General features: G+C 47.3%; 1 protein-coding gene across 3 annotated transcripts; it reads right to left on the reverse strand.

Moving 5' to 3' along the window:
• Positions 1-11,587: 11,587 nt before the first annotated feature.
• On the reverse strand, positions 11,588-22,051 carry Kat80 (katanin p80). 3 transcript variants are annotated; one of them, XM_078190009.1, is made up of 15 exons: positions 21,701-22,051; positions 21,292-21,422; positions 20,875-21,219; positions 20,607-20,797; positions 20,379-20,529; positions 20,136-20,299; positions 19,944-20,065; positions 19,697-19,750; positions 19,027-19,564; positions 18,653-18,953; positions 18,391-18,570; positions 18,236-18,312; positions 18,084-18,158; positions 14,643-14,762; positions 11,588-14,091 (listed from the first exon to the last, which is right to left on the reverse strand). In XM_078190009.1, the coding sequence occupies exons 1-15, from the start codon at positions 21,732-21,734 to the stop codon at positions 13,959-13,961; spliced, it is 2,616 nt and encodes an 871-aa protein (XP_078046135.1). In that variant the 5' UTR covers positions 21,735-22,051; the 3' UTR covers positions 11,588-13,958. The 3 variants fall into 3 exon arrangements, with proteins under 3 accessions (XP_078046135.1, XP_078046137.1, XP_078046136.1); XM_078190011.1 differs by lacking the exon at positions 19,697-19,750 and having other exon boundaries at positions 19,027-19,504; XM_078190010.1 differs by lacking the exon at positions 19,697-19,750.
• Between the last annotated feature and the right edge of the window lie 67 nt (positions 22,052-22,118).

The following is a 22,118-nucleotide window of genomic DNA, read 5'->3' on the forward strand; positions in this document are numbered from 1 at the left end:
CGCTGCGAGCGCTCGCCGAAGTTCCGGGGCTCCGGGCAACCCTTTCCGCTTTGACGGACCACCTTCGGGACCACCCGCGGGCCCCGTTGCTCGGCCCGACACCCGAGCAAACCCGAGCTCGAACGCCGATAAATTAACGGACACCCCGTTAGGAACAATCACCGCGACGTGGAATTCGATTTTACGGGGTCGCGCGCCCCTATTCTATGCAGTTTTTTGCGATTGTTGCGCGAAAATCATCGGCGGACGATTGTATTTTCGAAACGCAGAGTTTGGAGGTTATGCTGACTAAGATTTCCTTCGAGTTTGTTATCTGATTAGAGATACGAGCTAAGATGCACTCGTCGTGAGATAAAATATTATTTTCATAGCGAGTAGAATCGTATACTCTTGATTAACCCTTTGCGGCCGAGTGGCGACCCTAAGGCGCCGCTAGAAACGATAATGCTACGTTTTGAAATAATTTTTATCAAATTTACTTATATTTGGAAAATTGTCAACAGCTGTTAACTGTTGCAGGAGTCACAAAATTCGATTCTATAATGTATAAAATGGAAACACTGTAAGTCTGAACAAATGTGTTTGATTTCCAGTTAAAATTTTATCTGCCCAGATAAAAAAATCATTATAGGTTATATATCAATATAAATATAATTCTATATTATATACAATTACATATTAACCCTTTGCACTCGAGTGGCGACTCTGCGGCGCCATTGAAAATTGTAGCACGTTCAAAAATTATTTTCGATAGACATCGCCGAGGCTTAGATTTAAATATTGTTAAAGGTGTAACCGTTGTACGAGTCGCAAGACTCAATTTTCATCCGCGTAAAATAAATATTGTTATATAAAACAGAAACAATGAAAGCCAGAAAAATGACTTCAGATTTGCAGTTGGAACGGCTTCGAGTGCAAAGGGTTAACATAAATAACATATTAATATAATAACTACATACCACATAATTTCAGCACCCAACTCGCACACCTTTTCAAGCACTAAAGTACATCATCCCATTTACAACGACATAACCTATCAAATATTGCACGAAACGTCTCGAAATTCTGTCAAACGTTAAACGGTTAATTCTGTTTGATTTCGTGACCGGAGTAAATATTGTTAACGGATTTTCCAGGATCACGGGGCCCGGTAGCTCAAAGGGGGGGGGGGGTTCCGACCGATCCATCGATCGTTTGTTTGACTTTCCACGCGTGCTCCGCGCCGGAAATAGAGAAACGAGAGAGAGGCGAGGACCGGAGCGCGCCTATTTGTCGGCGTTTGACCCTTCAGGACCTCTCTCTTACGGAGGTCTGCCCTGAAGAGGTCCTCGAAGGATCGGGGACGCAGATGTTTATTTTCACGCGACGCGCGCGCTGCCCCGGGAGTCACGAGTCCTCGAGTGGATAAATACGTTTCGAGTCCTCGCGTTCGCCGGATATTTTAGCGGCACGCGAGCATCGCCAACGGGCGGCCGCCATTTTGCATTTTTAAGACCGCTCGTCAGCTGCGCTGTTTTCTGGGGAATTCGGTTCGCCTATTCGGGAATCGCGTGGAATTGTTCCGGGGAATTGGAGAATTGCGTTAGCGAACGAGACGCGAGGCGTTCGAAGTTCGGAGGCGCTTAAAAATGTTTATAAATGTTTATAAACGCTTTTAAATGTTTTTAGACGTTTGTAAATGTTTTGAAATATTTTTAGACGTTTGTAAATGTTTTGAAATATTTTTAGACGTTCGTAAATGTTTTGAAATATTTTTAGACGTTCGTAAATGTTTTTAAATATTTTTAAATGTTCCGAAAGTTCAATTCGCCCGCAGGAAATCCACGAAATCGTGACGGAAGCGATCGAGATCGGCGTTGAAACGTCCGCGAACGCGAAGCCACCGTATCCTGTCGTGAAGAAGAAACGGAACCGATCGAGAGGGGCTCGATGGTGGACGGCGCGGAGAAAGGAGATAGCGGATCGGAAGAAGCTTCCACGGAGAGGTTCGATTACACGGTTACTTTGTCGCCGTGAATGGGGGACGTCGGACATCGGCGATCGTGCATCGGCGAGCAGCAACGAGAACAACGACCGGGGAAAACAGCAACGGAGCAAAACCGCACAAAAGAATTAGCAGTCCGCGCCGCAACTGTTCCTTTCCATGTCATCTCCTCCTCCTCTCTTCTCTCGTCTTGTCTTGTCGAGAGCCGACTTCCACCGACAACTCTCTCTCTCTCTCTCTCTCTTGCAATATATTCGAAAAGTTCCAGAAGATAGCCGTTGCTCCGAACTCCACAATATTAACCCTTTGCGTGTCGTATTCCGGAAGTTGCAAATGTATAGTTTGCTCATTTGCGTAAAGATTAGAGAATATTGTTAATTTTTGTTACAGTTTAGGATTTCTCTGCGGAATATATTCTTAGTAATTTTAGAAACCCTTCTCAGTAAAGGGTGATACAGAATAATGACTCTAAAAAGGATAGAAAATTGTTATACAGTAAAATCTCTGATTTATAAAATTTATTATTTTATTTATTTAAAAAAATAAATCAAGCACAAATCGTCCCTCGATTCGATCGATTCGATCGTTGATCCATCCGGAGATAAGGAAGAACGATCGGCTCCGGCAAAAAAAATATTCCACGGGGTTACCAAAGAGGAAATGTGTCCGAAGGAGCCTGTCCCCGTCGGCGGTGGCATTTAAACGGCCGAGCGTGGGTGTAATTGAAAGGCGCGTAACGGCTGATTACGGGCCGTTGAAAGGGCTCTATTCAGCGAGGCGAGACACAAAAGTGCGTCGCCCGGCGGAGACAATGCTTCTCTCCGCGGCACAAACGCGTCGCGAAATCGGCTTGATTAAAACGAGAATTAGGGAAATAAAGCTGCCCGTCCCTAATTGCGCCGAGCTTATCGCCCGGCCTTATGTCGGCCCGCCAGATTCGCCTACACGCCAACTAGCTTCATCGACCCTGACATCTAAACGCGCTGCGCGAGACGAGGCGACATTAATCGATGGAAATCTGTCGCGAGAAATCAGCTTTAAGTCTCGCAAAACAGGCCCTCGAGTCTTTTATAACGCAGAGGGTAAATACTGTTATTTGACTGTATATTCTCTGATAATTAATTGAAATTTTGATATGTTACAACAACGTCTAGAAAAATTACTTTAATATGACAGTAATTACAAAAATGTGACAGAACTTCGACCATAGATAATAATTAATTAATTAATAGTAATTAATGATTTTGTATATCCTTGATCGTAATGTTATTTTGAAGAGGGCTTTCGACTTCGTAGCGGAGATTTTTCTATTAGATCGAAAGGGGCACCGCGCACAGGCTGCGCTTTACGAGCCCTTCCTCGCTCCCTACGAACGGCTGGCTCCGTCTCGATCTACAAAACGTTAATATCCTGGGACGAGCAGTTAATGGACAAGCGATTCTTCACCGGTTACGTGGGCGCAGATAATATATAGTCCGCGTAACAAGCTTCTAACCGGGAGCAACCCCTTCGGCCCGTTTCGCGTGCCTCCACTACCACTTTCGTGCCGAGTCCAACGTGACGAGGACAAATTGCGGGCCCGCTCCGTCCCTTACGCTCTCTGCCCTCCCTCGCTACACGGGCAGAGCCCTTCTTCGGCCACGTTGATGGATGGTCCTGCCAGGTGATGCACCCTCTCGTTAAAAACCCACCCCCGTGCGAGTCGCCTACTGTCTCGCTCCGTTCTCCGCGACGCTCTTCTATTTTCTTCGCGACGCGTTTAACCATCTTCTCCGTTTAGATTTTTAGGATTTATATTTAGAGATACATATTGTTCCATGTATTGAGTAAAAATACGTAAACTGAGAAATAGAAATATTTGCGAGTACCATTCCCCTCGATTTATACCATTTGAACTATGTTAATTTCTCTAAAAAAATACGCTCCTCTATTTTCTTCGCGACGCGTTTAACCATCAACTATCTTCTCCGTTTAGATTTTTAGGATTTATATTTAGAGATATATTGTTCCATGTATTGAGTAAAAATACGTAAACTGAGAAATAGAAATATTTGCGAGCACTATTCCCCTCGATTTATACTATTTGAACTATGTTAATTTCTCTAAAAAAATTCCACTCGAACTGCGGTAGTCTATAATATAGTTCTCAAATAGACGGACCAATGGTTGAATTTTCCTCAACTTTAAACGATTTCGAGAAGACCCTCGGGCTCGGACGTCGACGATTTCGGTCGTCCGCGCGCCGGAAACATAAACGCACATTAATCATCGGCAGTTACTGGCGAGGACGTAAACGAAAGAGCGACACGTCGCGACGGCCGTGATCGTTACGGGAAATCCCGGGACGCCTTTGAAACCGTGAACGAGGTACAAGCTGCCGGATGACGACGATCTTTTCATGAACCCGCCCCCGTGGCGGAACGAATGGAAGACGATTAAATTCTCGGGCACGAGTCATCGCCGTAACACCGCCGAATCTGTCGCGATTTCACGGCTACCTTCATCGAACGAATCACACTTCGAAGCCGTTTTCCCGGTCGAAACGAGACAAACTTTAGCCAGAGATTTTAAATACTGTTAAATTTTAAATACTGATTAAATATAATTTTTTAAATACTGAGATTTTAAATACTGTTAAAGTTTTAAATACTGTTAGATTTTAAGTACTGTTAGATTTTAAATGCTGTTAAATACTGTCGTAAAAGATTCGACGGTTGTTTAGCTTGGAAATATAATAGCCTTTATTTCTAATTATTAATAATATATGGTTCGGTTTATTATGGATTCTTCAAGACTTCACGTGTGCTCGTCTCAAAGAACTGGGAGAGAGTGTCACATCCTCGAAAACCGCCAGCACGTTCCCCATGCCACCCCGTTGCGTCAGCGAGGCTAATTTCGAGGAACCATCCAGCCTATCAGTTTTCCACGAAGTTATCTAGATCTCCTATGAACGCCTTCATAAATATACGTTCCACAATACCGACGTAGATCACCGATAAATATACGGTCTTGCCAATTCTGATTTAAATCGCCGATAAAAATATATAATACAAATACGAGCTCGCGAAGGCGGCCTGATCAGCGGATCGTGAACCGATCGTCGCGAACTGCGGAAGCATCGGTTTTCCCCGGCAGGTAACAGTTACCGTGAGCATTAGAGGCCGCCGGCTTGAAATAATGTTCCGTGACACCGCGGGCCTCGCCCGAACGATCGCAACCGGCCAGCATCCGTGCAACGGGTAGAACGACCGTACACCGTTATAGTCGTCGTCGGGCGGCGAGGAGCTATCGGGCGACGCTGGATAGACAGCGTTGTCAACCGATGCGCGTGGTCGACGATCAACGTGACGAGACCTTGCGTGTGCCTCTCGCGGATTGGGTTACGGTATCGATATCGAATTATACGCCGTCTTGAATCGATACCGGTGGAAAAAAACTGGTCCCCGACCTCTCCGGTTGGCGAACCACGAGGAACAAACGCGGCTCTACACGGCGACGGAGTCGCCGGGAGACAAAGGAGCGCTCTTTCCGGCTCTGACAACGCATTCCCCAGTATATTTCAGCATTTATAGGAATATTTCTCGAACGAAATTTCAAGCGCAAAATTTGCGGTCGGAGGAAAAATATTTGCCAAAAAATCGGCGCAATGTTAACCCTTTGCACTCGAGCGGTGCCGATTCGGCGCCCGACCGATTTGAAGTGTTACCTTGGTCGGCGCTGCTGCGGCAGATCCTTTGTAACTCGATCTGTTAATTTACGATGTGCGATAAGATATTTTTCTCGGAAATACTTTCGTGGACTAGGGTTGGCTGGCACTGTAGCCAAATCGTAGCTCAGTTTAGTTAGTCTCAGTGTTGCATTCGCTTGAAACACAGCCGTCGATGCACGACGTTTAGCTTATGTGCACGCGTCGAGTTCACGAAGCACGTGCTAAATGTTCGTCCTAGTCGGGCGTCTGCCAGCTGCAAATGTCGTGTCTAAGAACCTCTACGAAACCGACTTTGGTCCGCGTGCGCAGCGACGGCGAAGAAGGCGAACCAGCGCACCGGGATCCATCTGGCGTCGTGCGTGACCTCCTTGAATTATCCGGGCTCTCCGTTCGGTGCCCCGTGACAGCGTCTACTTTCGCGATTTTTTCACCTTCTCTCGTCGTCAACATGTGATTGACGTCCGGTAGAATCCTCGCGGGGCCTCCGTTGAATAGGCCTGGGCTTTTTGTTATTTAAATTTTCAGACGAAATTCTACGCGTGTTCATTAACTGGGTCCGGACAGTGATGCGCTACGAACGAAATTGATCGGGGATCAATGCGAGGACCAATTTTGACGGCTAGAGATGTTTTGGCATTCCCGAGGCGTTCTTGGCGACTCGGTGTCCTAGTGCAGTCGATGCATTCGAGGAGAGCTGCATCGGTTAGAGCTTGCAGCGTATATTTCAAGTTCGATCCTTGATAAAAGAGTTGCCTGACGATTTAATCTCCATCGAGTGTCCTACAACATGTATTATAGCATTTACAATTGTCTTGAATGGTAATCGAAGTAAATAATTTTGTCTATTTGCTGGACTTCTACAAGTCTTCTATTTATTAACTTATTATTATTTAATAATTAATCCGGCGTTGGACTCTTTCGCTTAATGTTCCCTCCTTATATCACATGTGTGTCTAACTAAAGGGCTCTCTGCTCCGTCGAATAAAATATTATTATTACCACCGGACCCACTTCACCCCAAAAGATAGGCGGTCCTCCGAGTCTCCGGGCTCGGCGACGGTTTCAGTTTCTTTCCGCGAGGTCGACAAAGGGCTAGACAATGGGGCAAAGGGGACGGGTAGAGATGCTATCGATTAACTATGCGAGAGAGAGCGCCGCCTCTCCTCCTCCCTTTGTCCCCATTTTCTATCGTTCTCCTCCCCTACCGGGCTGCAGATTTCGCGCACACCCTGTATACACAGCCCGAAAAAGGGGGACCAACGATCACCCCTCGGGAGGGCAGTTTCCACCCCTCGTGATGGCCAATCGGGGCTCGTCTACGCCCCAGTGACGTCACGCTCACCCCTCTGCACCGTAATTAGCCAATCCCGTCGCCGGGGCTGCGTTCTGTCGCGATCCAACCCCCCCTCCCGGAACGATTCCGCTCGCGAGCCAATGATCCTGTCGGTGTGTTCCTGCGAGCCTAACCGAGCGCACGAGCGCATACGTTATGCGAGTATGCGAGCGCATGATGCAGTCTGCGAGTGTGAGCACGAAGACTCCGTCGGAAATCACGAGAGACACAGGCACAATGGTGTCCCCCGTCTCTCTTTTTCCCCGTTTGCAGGCTCGAGTTCACCCCCCACCCCTAATTTTGTCTTTTTAGGAGACCGGCCACCCCGTCGCACCCTCGAGGCGACTTTTGTTCGCGGAATCGTTGTACGCTGTCTATCCCGACGGACTTTTTCATCGATACACTGTACTCGGGAGCTGTTAACAACGTTGAATCGATAATTCTGTCGGTGTTTCTGCTGCCGACAAGCCTCGAACAAATTTCACAGAAAAAATAACGCGAAGGTTATAAAAACGATTTCATAAAGATAAGTAAAACAATGCTAGTATTTCGTGGAACCTCGACTGTCATCGAATTCCATGAAAATCCCTCGAGCAGAGCGGAAGTTGCGCGACGGTGATCGAGGCGATAGTGTCGCGATTTCCCTGGCTCGCAGGCATGGGAACCGGGCGTTAGCCGTCGATTTTCAACGAGGACGGTGTTCCACCCCCCCTCTATCAAGTCCAGAATTACACGGCGGACGTCTACAAAGAAGTTTTAAGAAGCGAGAATAAAGCAGAAGAGGCAGCAGAGAAAAAAAAACTGCAAGAAGAATAAGGAGCTTCCTCCTCGAGGAAGATCCGAGCAGATAGCGATTACACACGGTACAGTGTACGGAAACCAGAAAGCAGTAGGACGAGGAGGAACGAGGCCAGGAGAAGAGAGGGGGAAGTAAGACGAAAATGAGAATGGCTTTGAAGATCGTTCGGAATGAAAGAGAGGACGCGGACATGCCGGTGTTGTCCGTGCGTCGGTCGTTTCGCGTGTAGGTGGACTGTCGCTCGTTTGTATGCGCTCGAGTATCGCTTTCTACGGCCGGGGATAATCCGCTTAGGCGATCCCCGGCGCTGTCGTCGTCCTACCGGTCGTCTTTGGTGGCATTGTTACCGGCGTTTTGTGAGAAAACAGCATTTTCGACGCTCGAGGTGGCGACAAGAACAGGGCTTAACTTATCTCCGTCACAACAAGAGCCGGGCCCCGGGTCGCCTACGCCGAAAACGTGGCTGCGATCCTCCTGTTGCACCTGATGCAACGCGAACCGATGCACCCGCCGACGGTGCACCTGAGAAACGCGATTCGCCGTCGCGGAAAACGCTCGTCTACTTTGCGTAGAAAAAAGATTTTGTAGTACCATCTGTTAATATTCATATTAGTGTTATTTATTATTTATTAGCACCGTCTGTTGTCTATTAGTATCATTAGTATATTGATTACCTCTTGCAGCACAAATTGCCTTTTGCTATAGTATGTCTGCTCTGGCAATTCTTGAGCAATTAGACCACGCCCAGGTAAAGAAATCCAGTCATTTTCTCACGTCTTTCCTCCTTTGCCAATTGAATTGTTTAGTAATATTCATATTAGTTTCATTTATCATTCATTAGCACCGTCTATTATCTATTAGTATTATTATTGTATATTAGTCGTTGCAGCACAAATTGCCTTCTGCTATAGTATGTCTGCTCTGGTAGTCTTGAGCAATTAGACCACGCCCAGGTAAATAAATCCAGTCATTTTCTCACGTCTTTCCTCTTCGCCAATTGAATTGTTTAGTAATATTCATATTAGTTTTATTTATCATTCATTAGCACCGTCTATTATCTATTAGTATTATTATTGTATATTAGTCGTTGCAGCACAAATTGCCTTCTGCTATAGTATGTCTGCTCTGGTAATTCTTGAGCAATTAGACCACGCCCAGGTAGAGAAATCCAGTCATTTTCTCACGTCTTTCCTCCTTTGCCAATTGAATTGTTTTAATCGAAATAAGCATAGCCTTTACATGTAGAATAGAACCGTCATTCCTCTGGTCCAGGAGCGTGTCGGCGTGACCTTTCCTGATCGATGAAGGGTTGTCTTTCGCCACCCTACGGCCGCGCATAATCCCATGAATGCATAATCCGGACGCAAACAGCCGCCACGCGTGTCTCGTTTTAGAACTGTCGCGATGTTTCACGGATTACGAATATTTGCGCTACGTTTCACGGTATCTCGATCTCGCCGGTGCTCTATCATTTTTTCTCGCGCCGTCGAACGATAAATGGTAGCGAACGTTGATGGATGAGCTCCGAAAAAAAGCTGTTCGACCTTTTCTCGGTCCGCGATACGCGAATCTTGTTCGATGGGTGGGAGGAGTAGTCCTTTGATTCGGATCTTTGGGAAAAATGCTTGAAAAGTTTAGTTTCCATCCATTCCAACCATCCGTGCGATTACCATAATCGCATTCAATTTTTTAAGTACAGAAAATGATATTGCGATCAACTAGATTTCTTTTGCAATTCCGATACCTCCAGGCTTCCTTTCGCTAATTTACATATTTTTCTTCCTCGCGGACTTTTTATACATATTCAAGTTTTTAATTCCGAATTACTGTATTTTCTTTCTTCTTCAGTATTTTATACACAAGCTTTCCGTTCTCTATAACTATATTTTATTCATCCCTGTGCGACTGTTACATTATTCGTCTCTCGTCGTAACAGGGTTACTTTAACGATTAATAACCTTATTATTATTATTATTAAACTGGCGGTAGAATAATCGATGCTTCCTGAAACACAAGCATCGCTGATTTCGTTCTTCGACGATTCGTTCGAAGGAATGAAGGAGAGAGATCTTGTTCGGTAAGTACTTTATTCATGGATCAAGTGAAAACGTTTGAACAAAGTGACGCGATCGTTCGCAGCTCCTCGACGACGCGGTACAGCCGCCCGTTGCCGAACATCGTCGCCTATCGCCGCGCTATCACTTGTCGGAGGAAACGTCGCTAAGCCTACGAGACGCGTCGCGAACGAGAAACGCATCGTTCGTCCCCCCTTTTTTTTTCGCAGCGACGTAGTGGGGTGGCCACACGGCACGATTAATATAGAAAATATCGTTATTGTTATTTACATAACGTACAAAACTAGAACGTTCTAGACGATTCGAACGATTCGAACGATCGAGCGACGTCGCACGATCCGAAAGTCACCGTCGACGGATCATCGAAGACGGAATCGTGCGTCGGCTCTCGGTCTCTCAGTATACAACAGTTATCGCCGCGTGTGTGTGTGTGTTCGTTATAGTTTCTAACAGAGTAAATTAGGCATCTCTATCCCATCGTAAGCGAGCTTATGAAAACGAGAGGAAATTCTGGGTGGGGGAAAGAAATAGGCTAAACAAAGGATACGAACTGTTTGATTATCGAAGCAGAGGCCCCTCGCTTATCGCGACGAACGCGGTTCAACGCAACAGAAAATCGCGAAGAAACGCAAAGAAGCTGAATTGCGGCTCGCGACGATCGCGTCGGGATTTGCAAAACGAAAACGTCTGCATTTTCGTAGACGTCCCCCGAAGAATTTTACGCAACAACGTGTGAACCGATTGGGCGTCGCCGAGCGAGGGGCGGAAACTCCACGAAACTGGCACGATCGAACGATAAAACAAAGGTTGGGTGATCGACAGAGGGCGATCGAACGGGGGCGGGTGGTATTGCTTCGCGTGCAGCCTGCAGGGTTACATTCGATTATCGCATGCTGTGCACTCGCAAGCTATAAATTGTCGGTCGAGCGTTGTCGCGTACACGCCGCGTTTTACAATTAATTGAGCGTTAGGCAGCTCGTAGTATTTGTTCGACGGGAGTGCAAAGGCTTAAACAACGAAGGCATATGTACATCGACGCGTTCCGGGTCGCGGTTTTTCTTTTCACTTTTTTATTTTTGTTAACATCTTAGCCGAGGAACAGAACGTCGCGCTTCCTCGAAGCTTCGAATCGTTTCACCGTGAAACGAGTTCTCTGCGAGAACGGGGACCGATGAACGCAAGACTAACGAAACAAATTCTGAGCTGAAGGATCGGCTCGTCCAGGGGTGGAAAACGTGCCCGGAAATAACCCGTTCAGTCTGTCACACGTCGGTTCTATAATCGTTATTTTTCTGTCGCGCAATTCGGTTGTCATAATTACAGATACTGTACTTCGATAAAAAAAGTCCGCGACAAAAATGGAAAAATAACGGTTAAGGTTTCGAAGGAACCGAAGCCGGAATCGTAATTGAATCAACCCCCTGGGCTCGCCGATCGTCGTATTTCCAAGAGGACAGCGGAGAAGACGAGTGTGTCGTTTCACGAGGGATTCGCGTCCGAGATAAAATCGGTAAATGCTGCGTACAAAATGGCGGACGAAAGGATATGTGTCTTGACGAACAGCAGACCGCTCGTTAGTCTGTCAACTCGTCGTTCTCTGTCCCGAAACGATCCGATTTTTTCCAACGGCAACCGTCGGCGGGACCGAATAAAAATCCATCGAAAAATAGACCCCGGCCTCGCGAAACGGCCGAGAAACGTGGATGGACGAGGATCGTCGGGAGGGAAATTCGAACAGAAGGACGACGGAACGTGCGCGTAAGGAGGAAGAAACGATTCTAAAATGATCGTTGCCCGCGCGCGGTCAAAGTGTCGAGATGGCGCAACCGGAAGTGGATGACCGAGGGAACAGCACGCTCACTCATTCACCTTACAAAAATACGTTGGACGGAACCGACGGCGAGTCTCTTTTCTCGTACTCGCCACTCGCTCATGCACTCTTCCTTGCTCTCTCACTCTCTCTTTCTCTCTCTTTCTCTTATTATTGTATATTTTTTTTCGTTTAGGTAAAACAACGTTAAAATTGCGTTTGAGCGCTCCGTATTCGATTTCCTTTCGCCATCATTGTTCCATCGAGAATTCTGCAGGAACTGGCAATGATCTCTCCTTAAAAAACAAGAGTCGACGCGGTCCGAAGCAGGATGTTCTTTGGAGCGACAGAAAAATATTCGTTGTTTGTTCAGGTGTAAAGGTAATTTACTTGATCACATGGTATAAAAACAGTTTTGTTAATAAAATAGGGCGGGTGAGGTACATTTCGCGAAGCGGGTACACAAACAAGCTCCCCACGAGTTCTCCACCTCTCGACGTTAGAGCCGATCGATTCCCTCGATCGAACATCCCCTAATTAATTAATTGTATCAGGACGATTCGAATCCCAGCCGAAAATACCGAGAGAGCGCCGGGACTCTGCGAGCAATCGTAACGACCGATCGAGTTGCTTCGCCTGCGCAGTTGAACTCTACGAGTTTGCCGAATCCGCGGTGAAGATCGCCCAACTTTTCCAGGTATAATCGTAGAAATCGTGATTGCCTCCAACGTCGCCTTCTCTCCGACAAAATTGTCACTGGAACACGATGTCAAAAGGCTCTCTCTCTTTCTCTCTCTCGCAGAGTATGTGTCTGTACAGCTTGCAGGAGAAAATCCAACATCGAACACTCTGTCACCCCCATCGCGAGGAATTCTCATTATTATTGTACAGATTTCGCGACCGATACCGGCGCGATCTTCGAAAAAGCACTGCGTGGTGCGCGGAATTGGCCCGCGAGAGCGGATACGTCGCGGTACAGGCCGAGTTTTATTTCGTAGACAGTTGAAACGATTTTCCTTTTTCCTGTATCATCCATTAAAAATTCATCGACGGACTAGATCTCTCTCAGCTTGTACGGCGATCGACGAACGCGCGCGTGGATCTGCTCGCGGTTAGAATTTGGCTTGGGCCCCGCCATCGATTATGTTTGCGTGAAACCGGCCGCGAGCCGTTTCACTCCTCCTGCTTTGTAAAAGTTGCTCGAAAAAGTCGTGGAAAGAAAAACGAGGGGAACGATCGACCAACGACCCTCCTAACACGGCAGTCGTCGTCGTGCTAATCAGCGTTCGGTCAGCGATCAAAGAAACGTTGGTTCGCGTTCGAAAGGAATCAACATTGAAAAATCGATCGAAAATTTCGAAAATATCTCGAAGCCTCCGGCAAAAAAGTCAACGCCGTCGGCTTGCTTGATTTCAGGGGTTACAAGACGCACGCGATCGGAGTACCATCTCCCTCTCGCTCCTCCTCTCCGTCTACCTCATATCCATTTTTTTATCGTTTTATTAATGAACGGACGCAAATGGCTCTTGCAAAAATACAGTATCTCTTCAACCTCTCTCGTTCGCTCTCTATCTATCTCTCACTCTCTCTCTCTCGCTCTCTTTCATTCGGTTATTCTAAAAAGAAACGCGTAACTACCTACTCCTTAATTAAACGTCGTCTTTAATCGTCGCCGGGGGTCCTCGCCGGAATTCGCGAGGCTGGCAAGAAGGCCGTAAGAAAGCACACCGAACAACGTTCCCTCACGAACAAGAAAAATTCCATCGATCGTCCGGGCAACGTAACGCGAGATATTATATAATAATAATATACAGTGATCCGCGCGTCGAGGCTGCAAGGCCGGGACTGCAGAAGGAAAACAATAAATCTCGGACAGATCGAGGAAATTTTTCCACCATCCCACTCTTTCTCTCTCTCTCTCTCTCTTTCTCTCTATTTTTCTCTTCCTGTTCGTCATATAAGTCTCTGTACAAGGTCATCGTTGAACGTTGCTCTTCCTCCAAACGGGTCTTAGACCGGACACGAGGAACCGACGAGAGCCAACGAACGGAGCAGGAAGAAACGGTGAATCGCGGGCCGATCCGTCGCGCCGCCGTCGCGGACAAACGAGCTCGAACGAACGGCCCTGCTGACGAACGATGCCCTGTCGTTCCAGCCCTCCCACGCTTCCGCCCGGATCCTTGATTTCGGTCCTCTGTCAGGTGACGACGAGCCTGGCGGCGGCCTGCGCGGTGCTGTTCAGCCGTGGTCACTCGAGGCTTCTCATTAATACTGCCAGCTCGCGGAAAGTCGCGCCCAGCTTGCCCGGCGTCGACTGTTTCTTCAGCAACACCCCTCTGATCGTCTGCAGCTTCTCGTAGCAGGAGAGGCACTTGTGGTATCTGACGAATGGGGTCACCAGTTAACGAGCGTGTCATAGTCTGTCGCGTGCTATTGGACGAGTGTTAGCAGCGTCGAGGTGCAAGGATAGAGCTAATAACCTTTCCGCAGTCTTTGAATGGATCTACTGATCGATGACAAGTAGTAGAATTGCTCTAGGTCTATGAAAGGAAGATGAGAGGATGTCTTGCTGGATGTTAGAGAGAGAGTTCGGAGCTTTTGACGTTGCAAGGATTGGTCTAATAGACAGCTTTCTCCAATCATTGAACAACCGTCGCATGCGAGGATGCTGTTAGTCGATGATAGAGAGAGAGTTAGGAGCTTCCGACGATGGAGAGATAAAAACTTGCTCTGATCTATGGATAGAGTACGGATGCTAGGGCACAGGTTCCTCTAGTTTTTGTGTAACAACCAATAATGTGTCGTTCTAATTAATGTGCGCTGCGACGAGCTTTGCTGATTGTGTGTGTGTAACGTCCTCGTGTACAAAAGGTTGTCGAAGTCGTGCAAGTATGAAAAATAGGTATAGATTGAATAGGCTAGAATGACTCACCGTTCCTCCCGCGACACGTCCACACCAATCGAGTGCAGAGGCGCCTCCACGTTCGATTTTATCACCGACGCGAAATTCCGCAGGATCAGCCTAAGCGCCGACGAACCCACGGTTATGTACCTGTAACAATTAGGAGAGACGGCTGTAGATTATTTCTTGTTGAAATGGATAAATAGGAATAAATAGAAATAAATAGAAATAAATAGATATAAATACAAATAAATAGATATAAATACAAATAAATAGATATAAGTAGAAATGACCATAAATAACCTTAAATATATAGAAGCGAAGGAGAGAACAGTGATATAAAATGAAACAAAGTAGTTTGGTAAGGTCGCAGCGAGGAGGAAAAGGATGAGAAAGCTCGGAACGAGAGCAGAGGCCACCCACCGGTGCGCGTCACGGCTAGTTTGTTCCAAAACGTGTTATTAGCCCATAACGGCACCAATAAATAACGAAAGGCACGAAAGGCTTAGCGGCCGGATTCGACACGCTCGCTTTCGGAGGACGGTAAAGGGTTCGCTCCCGTTCGAATCGGCGCGACGAATCGCACGCGGACCGCCTCGTAAATGTTCGGCGTAACGTCCGCCGCTCGCCTATTCACCGAACCGCTGCTGCAACGATGTTGCACTATACCGTGTTGCGATCCTCTGCGACGCGCGTCGCGTTCGCTTTCTTCGACCGATCGCGCGAAACGGAGCGGCGATTTAACGGGCAGCACGGTTCTCGAAAAATCTAGAGGGTGGATCGATGGCGATGCACGAGCAAGTTCGGAACCCCTCGAAAAATAAAATGGCACGCGCCCCCAATCGAGTATTCATCGGGGCGGGTTATTTTTTTCTCACGGGCGGCCCGGTCGGTCTCGGGACCAGGACGAAAACCCGTGACGAACCGGCCGTGAAAACGGCGAACAGTTCTATGCAAACTGGCGTCGCATCGCCACGGCCTAGATGTGTATATTTAGCCGAACGGATTCGCTGGCCGGGTTCGACCTCTCTCTCTCTCTCCTGTCGAACCATGACCCGGAAGCCGTTTCTCAAGCATACGCGGCAAAGATCTAGGACTCTCGACCGAAACAATGAGCAGTTGCGCAACGAGGAGACAGATCGAGGAGCATCGTTCGACATGGAACACCGCGCGCACGTTTGATTGAAGCCTAATCGCCGAGGGAACATAGGGGGTGGCGGAGAGCAGGAAGAGAGGGGGGGGGGGGGGGGGGTCGCGCAAACGGTCGAACTCGACTGTTACGATTGGACGTGGACACGGCAGCTGCCGGGCGATCGACAATTAGTACGAATTCACTTTTATGGCATCGGCAACCTGCAACACGAACGCGGGGACCTGGCGAGGGTGCTCCCGAACGTCCGTGAGCAACGACCGTGAACTTCGGAAGCTCGATCTACGTGAAAGTAGCTTTGTCCTAGGACTCGAAGGATCTTGGAGACGCAACGAGAGAATTGAAAGGGGGTGACGAAAATTAAAATAATTTTAAAATCGCTAGAAGAGTTTCGAGGGACGCGGCAATTAAAAATAGAATTAATTTGGGGCAACTTTTAATAATAATGATAATATCTCGTAAGCAGCAAGCCGAAGAGAAGGGATGCAATAAAATTATACAGTAGAAGATCGTAATAACGTGACAACAAATTTCAAGAAATTTGCAATGAGTGTGTCGTAGACAGAGTGATCAGTAAACTGGAAGCAACTCGAATCAATTAGCAGCCTCGTGTCTGGTGACTTAGCAGGCTACAAATTGAAGCGGCGTCAACGCCGTAAATCAAGGTGCGCGTGTCTAATAATAGCAGTGACAGGAGAAGAAGTGAAAAAGGAAAATCGTCGCAATAAGCGTACACCTCTAATGAATGGAACGGCAATTTTCCGGGCTGGTGGTTTCAGATCACGAACGGGGAGGAGATGTATTATTAGATCGCGATACGATTGGGTCATCATTGAATCAACGCTGAGGAAGTTATTATTTACGATAATAGGCGGGGAGAAGCGGTCGATACGTTGATCGTTAAACGGTCCGACGACGGTCCGCGCGAGACGTGGTCAACTGGCGGGATCGACGCGAGATTCGTTCGCGGACGACTAGGCAGCTTTGTATAGAAACTGCGACGGACGGGCCCCGCGCGGAATTCATAATGCGCGTTGTTTATAATTGGCGAGGTACGAAACAGGAAGAGACGGATAACCAGCGCGCACGTGAAAGGAAATGCTCGTTTCTGGTCACGACAGCGCAATGGCAACAGCTTGTAACTGTGCGCCCGGCTAATTAACTGGTTCCGAACACCGGTTCCACCCTCCATTTCATTTCTTTTTCATTCCCGTCTACCATCGTTTCTACGAAATCGTGCTAGGTAAATTTCCATAAAAGTTATATCGTTAATCCTTAACTGGTATATTATTACAATACCACCGTCATATTCATACTTAATTTACTAATTAATCCAGCATGGGTAATTTGCATATATTTATTACTATATTTTTAGGATATAATAAAATTAATCCCCGGGTAGAATTTTTAGTAATTGCGATGGCGCATAATTATGGCATTTATGATAAAAATACGCTCAGGCAAGAGTATGAGATAATACTGTCATTTGAATTTATTCTTCAATTCTACTGGACAATTAATTTTTGCTTTAATACATGATACATTGCGAACTTGTGTAGCACTGAAATCCTCTGGGAAAATTTGTTTAGCGGATTTTTGAACGAATGAGAATGGAAAGCTGAAGGTGAACGGAATCTGGGTCGACCTTCCTACGCAGGCATTAATATTCATGCCCGACCAAGAGGACAAAACGAAAGAATGACAAAAAGGATTTAGCTGTCCAAGTGAAACGTCAGCATATGCACGGACGGTGCGCGTGGCCCATCGAACTTAAACCATCGGGACAATCGTCGCGCGACAGCGAGGATCCGAGGACTCGAATTTGCATCTGGCGATGCCCTTGCCATTGTCTCGGCTAATTTCGCGCAGCCCTCTTCCCTTTCGCCTCGTGTTTCCCCCGTTCAGCAAATTAGCCATTCCCATAGAGCCGACGGTGAAGTACCGGGACCCCACTCGAAAAAACCCACCCTGTTTGCATCGCACGGAACTCGAGAACCCGCCCCCCTTCCCCTCCCGACACCCTTCACACCCCGTTCGAAGGGCTGTCTCGATTTTCTTTAATTCACCGACCGTGTAATGTTTCACCGTTGAAAGTGGAGTAACGTTAGACGATGATACGCTCGAACGGGCATCGTGTGCGCGCATGCATTCAATGTCCACGACAGAAACATTGTTAATACCAGAACTAGCGATTAGTCTTCGTTGCCTTCTAAATGTACCATAAAATTTCAAATAATAAATAGTATAAATATATTCTACAGAGTATATTTTATCTAGCTAGTTCTAATGTTAACAGGTTATAAGATTTTTGTTGTACTCACATTTCGTATTTACTTTGGAGGAGATCTCCGATCGGACCCAGCAAGGAGTTGCATAGGTCCAGATTCCACATTGTTCTGAAACCGGAGGAAATTGTGAACGCGACTGCTAGAGAATATCAGAGATATAAAGTTAACAAAACTGTGCTACTCACGGTTTCACAGTCAGTATCCCCAAAAGATCGACGATCACTGAGAGATCGTTCATTGCCACAGCGGACTCCGCAGCAGCCTAGGAAGATACAAATAATCGTTTCAGTTTCTCACATGGTTGTCAAACGAGCACCGATTCGTAAAAGCTATGCGGTACCTTGAGGTCTTTATGTTTCATTAGGGAGTAGATGATCTGCAAAGACCGATGACGATTCGTCAGCACGGTCATCATCGACTCGTGTCCTCGCATCATGCTGTTGAGCACTTCGGCCTCAGACATCTCGTTCAGAACTCCGATTTGAGGGTAGCCGAACCCCGTCGAACTCGCGAAATTATTCTGCAAGAGAAGTATGTTTCAATTACATATGATTCCAATGGATATGGTATTTTTCGAAAACGCTCAAATAAAATATACTAACAGGCAAGAAGGTTTCAACGTCCAACCCATAAGGTTTGTCAGCGCTCATGGGGACGAATTCCTCCTTCTCCGTGGTCTCCACACTCGGCCTCAGTTGAGACGCCCGTACGTCTACCTTAGGATTCGGGGGCACTTGAGCTTTGTTCGACTTCTTGGTCGCAAAGGTGGTGGTAGTGGAAGCGTTGCGTGCGGACAGCGACGTTGAGGTAGTAAAGTTCCTATTTAGCGAGGTGGACCTGGACTGCGCCGAGTTCGGCCTGTTTAACGCTGGATCAGAGGGGCTGTGTCTTATACTATTAATTCTGCAAGAATATGGAGACCTGTCAGAGCGAATACAGAGCTTCTTCAATTGTTTATCGATAAAGATATACTTACTGTACCGGATAATCGCTTTCATAACCCTGTTCTCCATCCTTACAACTACTCTGTCTCTTCAAGTAATGCTTAGGGGAGTCCGGGCTAGGTGCTCTATTCTTGAGTTTCCCATCGTCCATCACTGGAAGAACGGCAGCCATCGGCGCCACCCGCGGTGTCAACGTCGAGTTCGACCTCTGCGGGCCCAAAGGTTGTGGAAGCGTCCCTATGTCGCTGCTAGTGCCAAGCTTCTTGCCGGGAAGAGGAGTGATGTTTTGTCTGAGAGGAGGTATAGACGCCAGGTTCTTAGAGGTCCTAGTAAGGCCATTGTTCGTCTGGTGAGTCTTCGCCTGACTCGACGAAGTCACCGCGCTTCTTTGAACCGGCGGCGACGACTTGATCGGCTGAACACGCACTGGTACTGGCTTCGACAATAACGTCGGGGCGGGCGGGGGCGGGGATGACGGTGACGATACAGGTGGAACTTCCTCTGGCTCCGCTGCGTTCAAATTTGACATTGAGGTAGAAAGATTCTGTAGTATCTGCGGTTGCGTGGGATCTGGAAATTGTAATGTGCCCGATTGTAACGTATGCCGGAAAGTGCATCCGCGGTAAACGGTGCAAAGGGTTGTCTCATGCAGCCTCGGTTATCAGAAAAAGGAAATAGAAAGGAAATTTTCATGGAACTCACCTAAATCTTGAGGCTCCTGGAAAGCCTCGGGTTCTGGAGGTGGAGTGCGAGACACTGAAACATACCGTGCATAGCATGCTCATTCGCAGACTGATACGACACAACATTCAGATGCATTTGTATTGTTCAGGCTTGTGTGATTTGTAAGTGGATGGTTAATAGAGTTAGAGTAGGAACAGAGTTTGAGTCAAGTTAGGGTACACGATCGAGTCTTGCAATGAACGAAAAGGGTGGCATTGTTGCTTACGTGATCTGTTTGGTTGAAAGATGTCGTGATAGGCGGTGACATTAGGTATGTCCGCGTACGTTGCCTCATCTTCTGGGTCCGTTCCAGACTTGTCCGCCTCCTCGATCGTCCGTACATCTAATCTATAAGAAAAACAGCATGGTTACGGTACAGAAGCGTGAAGAATCTACGCCGATTTCATGTTTCGCTTACGTATGTTTCTTCAAGCCGGGTGGCCTTTCCCTCGAGAAGCTTTTCCTCAACGAGTTCCCGTGACTAAACGACGAGTCGGCTGTCGATACACCTCCCAACGGCGCTATTTTCTTTAAATCGCATACGTATAAAATGACATTGGCAGTATGAAAACTTGCACCGATCTGAAAACATTCGTTGAAACAGATTTCAGCTAACGGTTCATCGTGTGGCGATCGAGATTTCTCCGTTGTATCGACTTACCAACTGGTTCTGAGCTACAGCTATGTCCTGTACTTTCGCCCAACCAGTCGGAACCGCGTCCAACGTGCGACCCGGTTCCCAACCGTACACCTTTAACACATCATGGCAACCAGCGAAAAGACATTCTCCACCCTGACTGAAATAGAGGCACCTAACCAACGGAAGAAGCGTTTAATCGAATATTTCAAAACTTAATACAGACGGTGATTCGACTTGGTGAACGCGTACCGAATTGCTGTGGAGTGACTTTGATCGGTAGAGGACACAAGTTGAAACGATTCCAGGTCCCAGAAATGAACTGTTCTATCCGCGCTGCCACTGGCTAATAAAAACTCATGAGGATGAAATTCCACCGTTGTGGCAGGACCTCTGTGTTCAGAGAATTCTCTAAGTTGTCTGCCAGCTCTCAAGTCCCACAGCTAGCAGAGAAAGAGATCGATGATCCAATAGTAGCATGGAATTACATTGAACCAAAGTGATATTCAAGCGACTGTACCTTAACCATTCCTTCTTCTCCTGCACTGGCGATCCATTGACCATCAGGACTGAATTTTAAACTGTTCACCATCCTATTGTGTCCTTTATACGTGAAAATACAACCTCTCCTCCTAATGTCCCACAATTTAATTGCAGTGTCCGAGCTACCAGATGCCAGCAACTCCCCATAAGGATGAAAGTCCATGCAGCGTATGCCTGCTTTGTGTCCTGTCAACGTGCGAGCCAATTTAGCATGCTCCAAATCCCAGATCTTTAGTGCACCCGTTTGCGAGCCAGCGCATACTAGATCCTCTGTTTGCCCGAATCTCACACATTCTATTGGAGTGGTGTGGCCACTCAGGCTCTAAAAACACATCGGAGGTAATTACTCCATCCGAGTATCTTTCGACCAGCTATAGAAAAAAAATCAATGTACCATAATACAGTTCTGCTTGCCGACTGCCCATAGATTGACCTTCTTGTCGTCGCCACCAGTGACCAAAACGCGACCAGACTTGTGACCCAATGCCAGGCAATTGACATTGGATGTGTGGGCAACGAAATCCTCTGCACAGAAAAAAGCATGATCGATTAAAAGCAAGCCGAACGAGATGTCAGCGGCTGGTGACATCACGGGCGCAGGGTATTTTACGATCCGGCGAAGGTTATGACCATAATAGGAAGATGCAGCTCGGAATTAATCGGCACCGAGGCACCGTCGTGCGCATTGTAAACAGAAATTGTTTACCCGTATCGGGCACGAATAGCGCCGGAATGGAATTGCACGGGCCCGTGCAGCATAGGAGTACAGCGCGCAAGATACACAACCAGGATTGAACACTTACGGAGTTTCCATGACCTCTTCGTGGACGAAGCCATGTTCCGGGGCCGCAGGATCGCGTTGTTCACTACTTATTTGGCAACGACAACAATTCGAGACCTGAGCTTGCACACGCAGAATTTTCTCTTGGCTGAGCTCGTGGTCAACATTTTGTACGTTTCTGTTATGATCTCTCGGTACGGCGGCGATCGTTCAACGGGGCGACAGCATCTCGCCGCGCGACACGGTCCTCTTCGCGATCCTTTCCTTGAAATCTCAGTCCGTTTTCAGAAACCGTTCGTTCCACCTCCTCGTCGTATCTCATTTCTTGAATCTGCCTGTCCGTGGGCAGCGCGAACTAACGTGACGTTGAGAAATATCGAAGTTTCTGTTTCTATCGAGATCGCGTTCCGATCGATCGCGCCAGATGTCACCAGCTCACC

Source organism: Augochlora pura, chromosome 9 (genome assembly GCF_028453695.1).
Source record: "Augochlora pura isolate Apur16 chromosome 9, APUR_v2.2.1, whole genome shotgun sequence".
NCBI classification, from domain to species: domain Eukaryota; kingdom Metazoa; phylum Arthropoda; class Insecta; order Hymenoptera; family Halictidae; genus Augochlora; species Augochlora pura.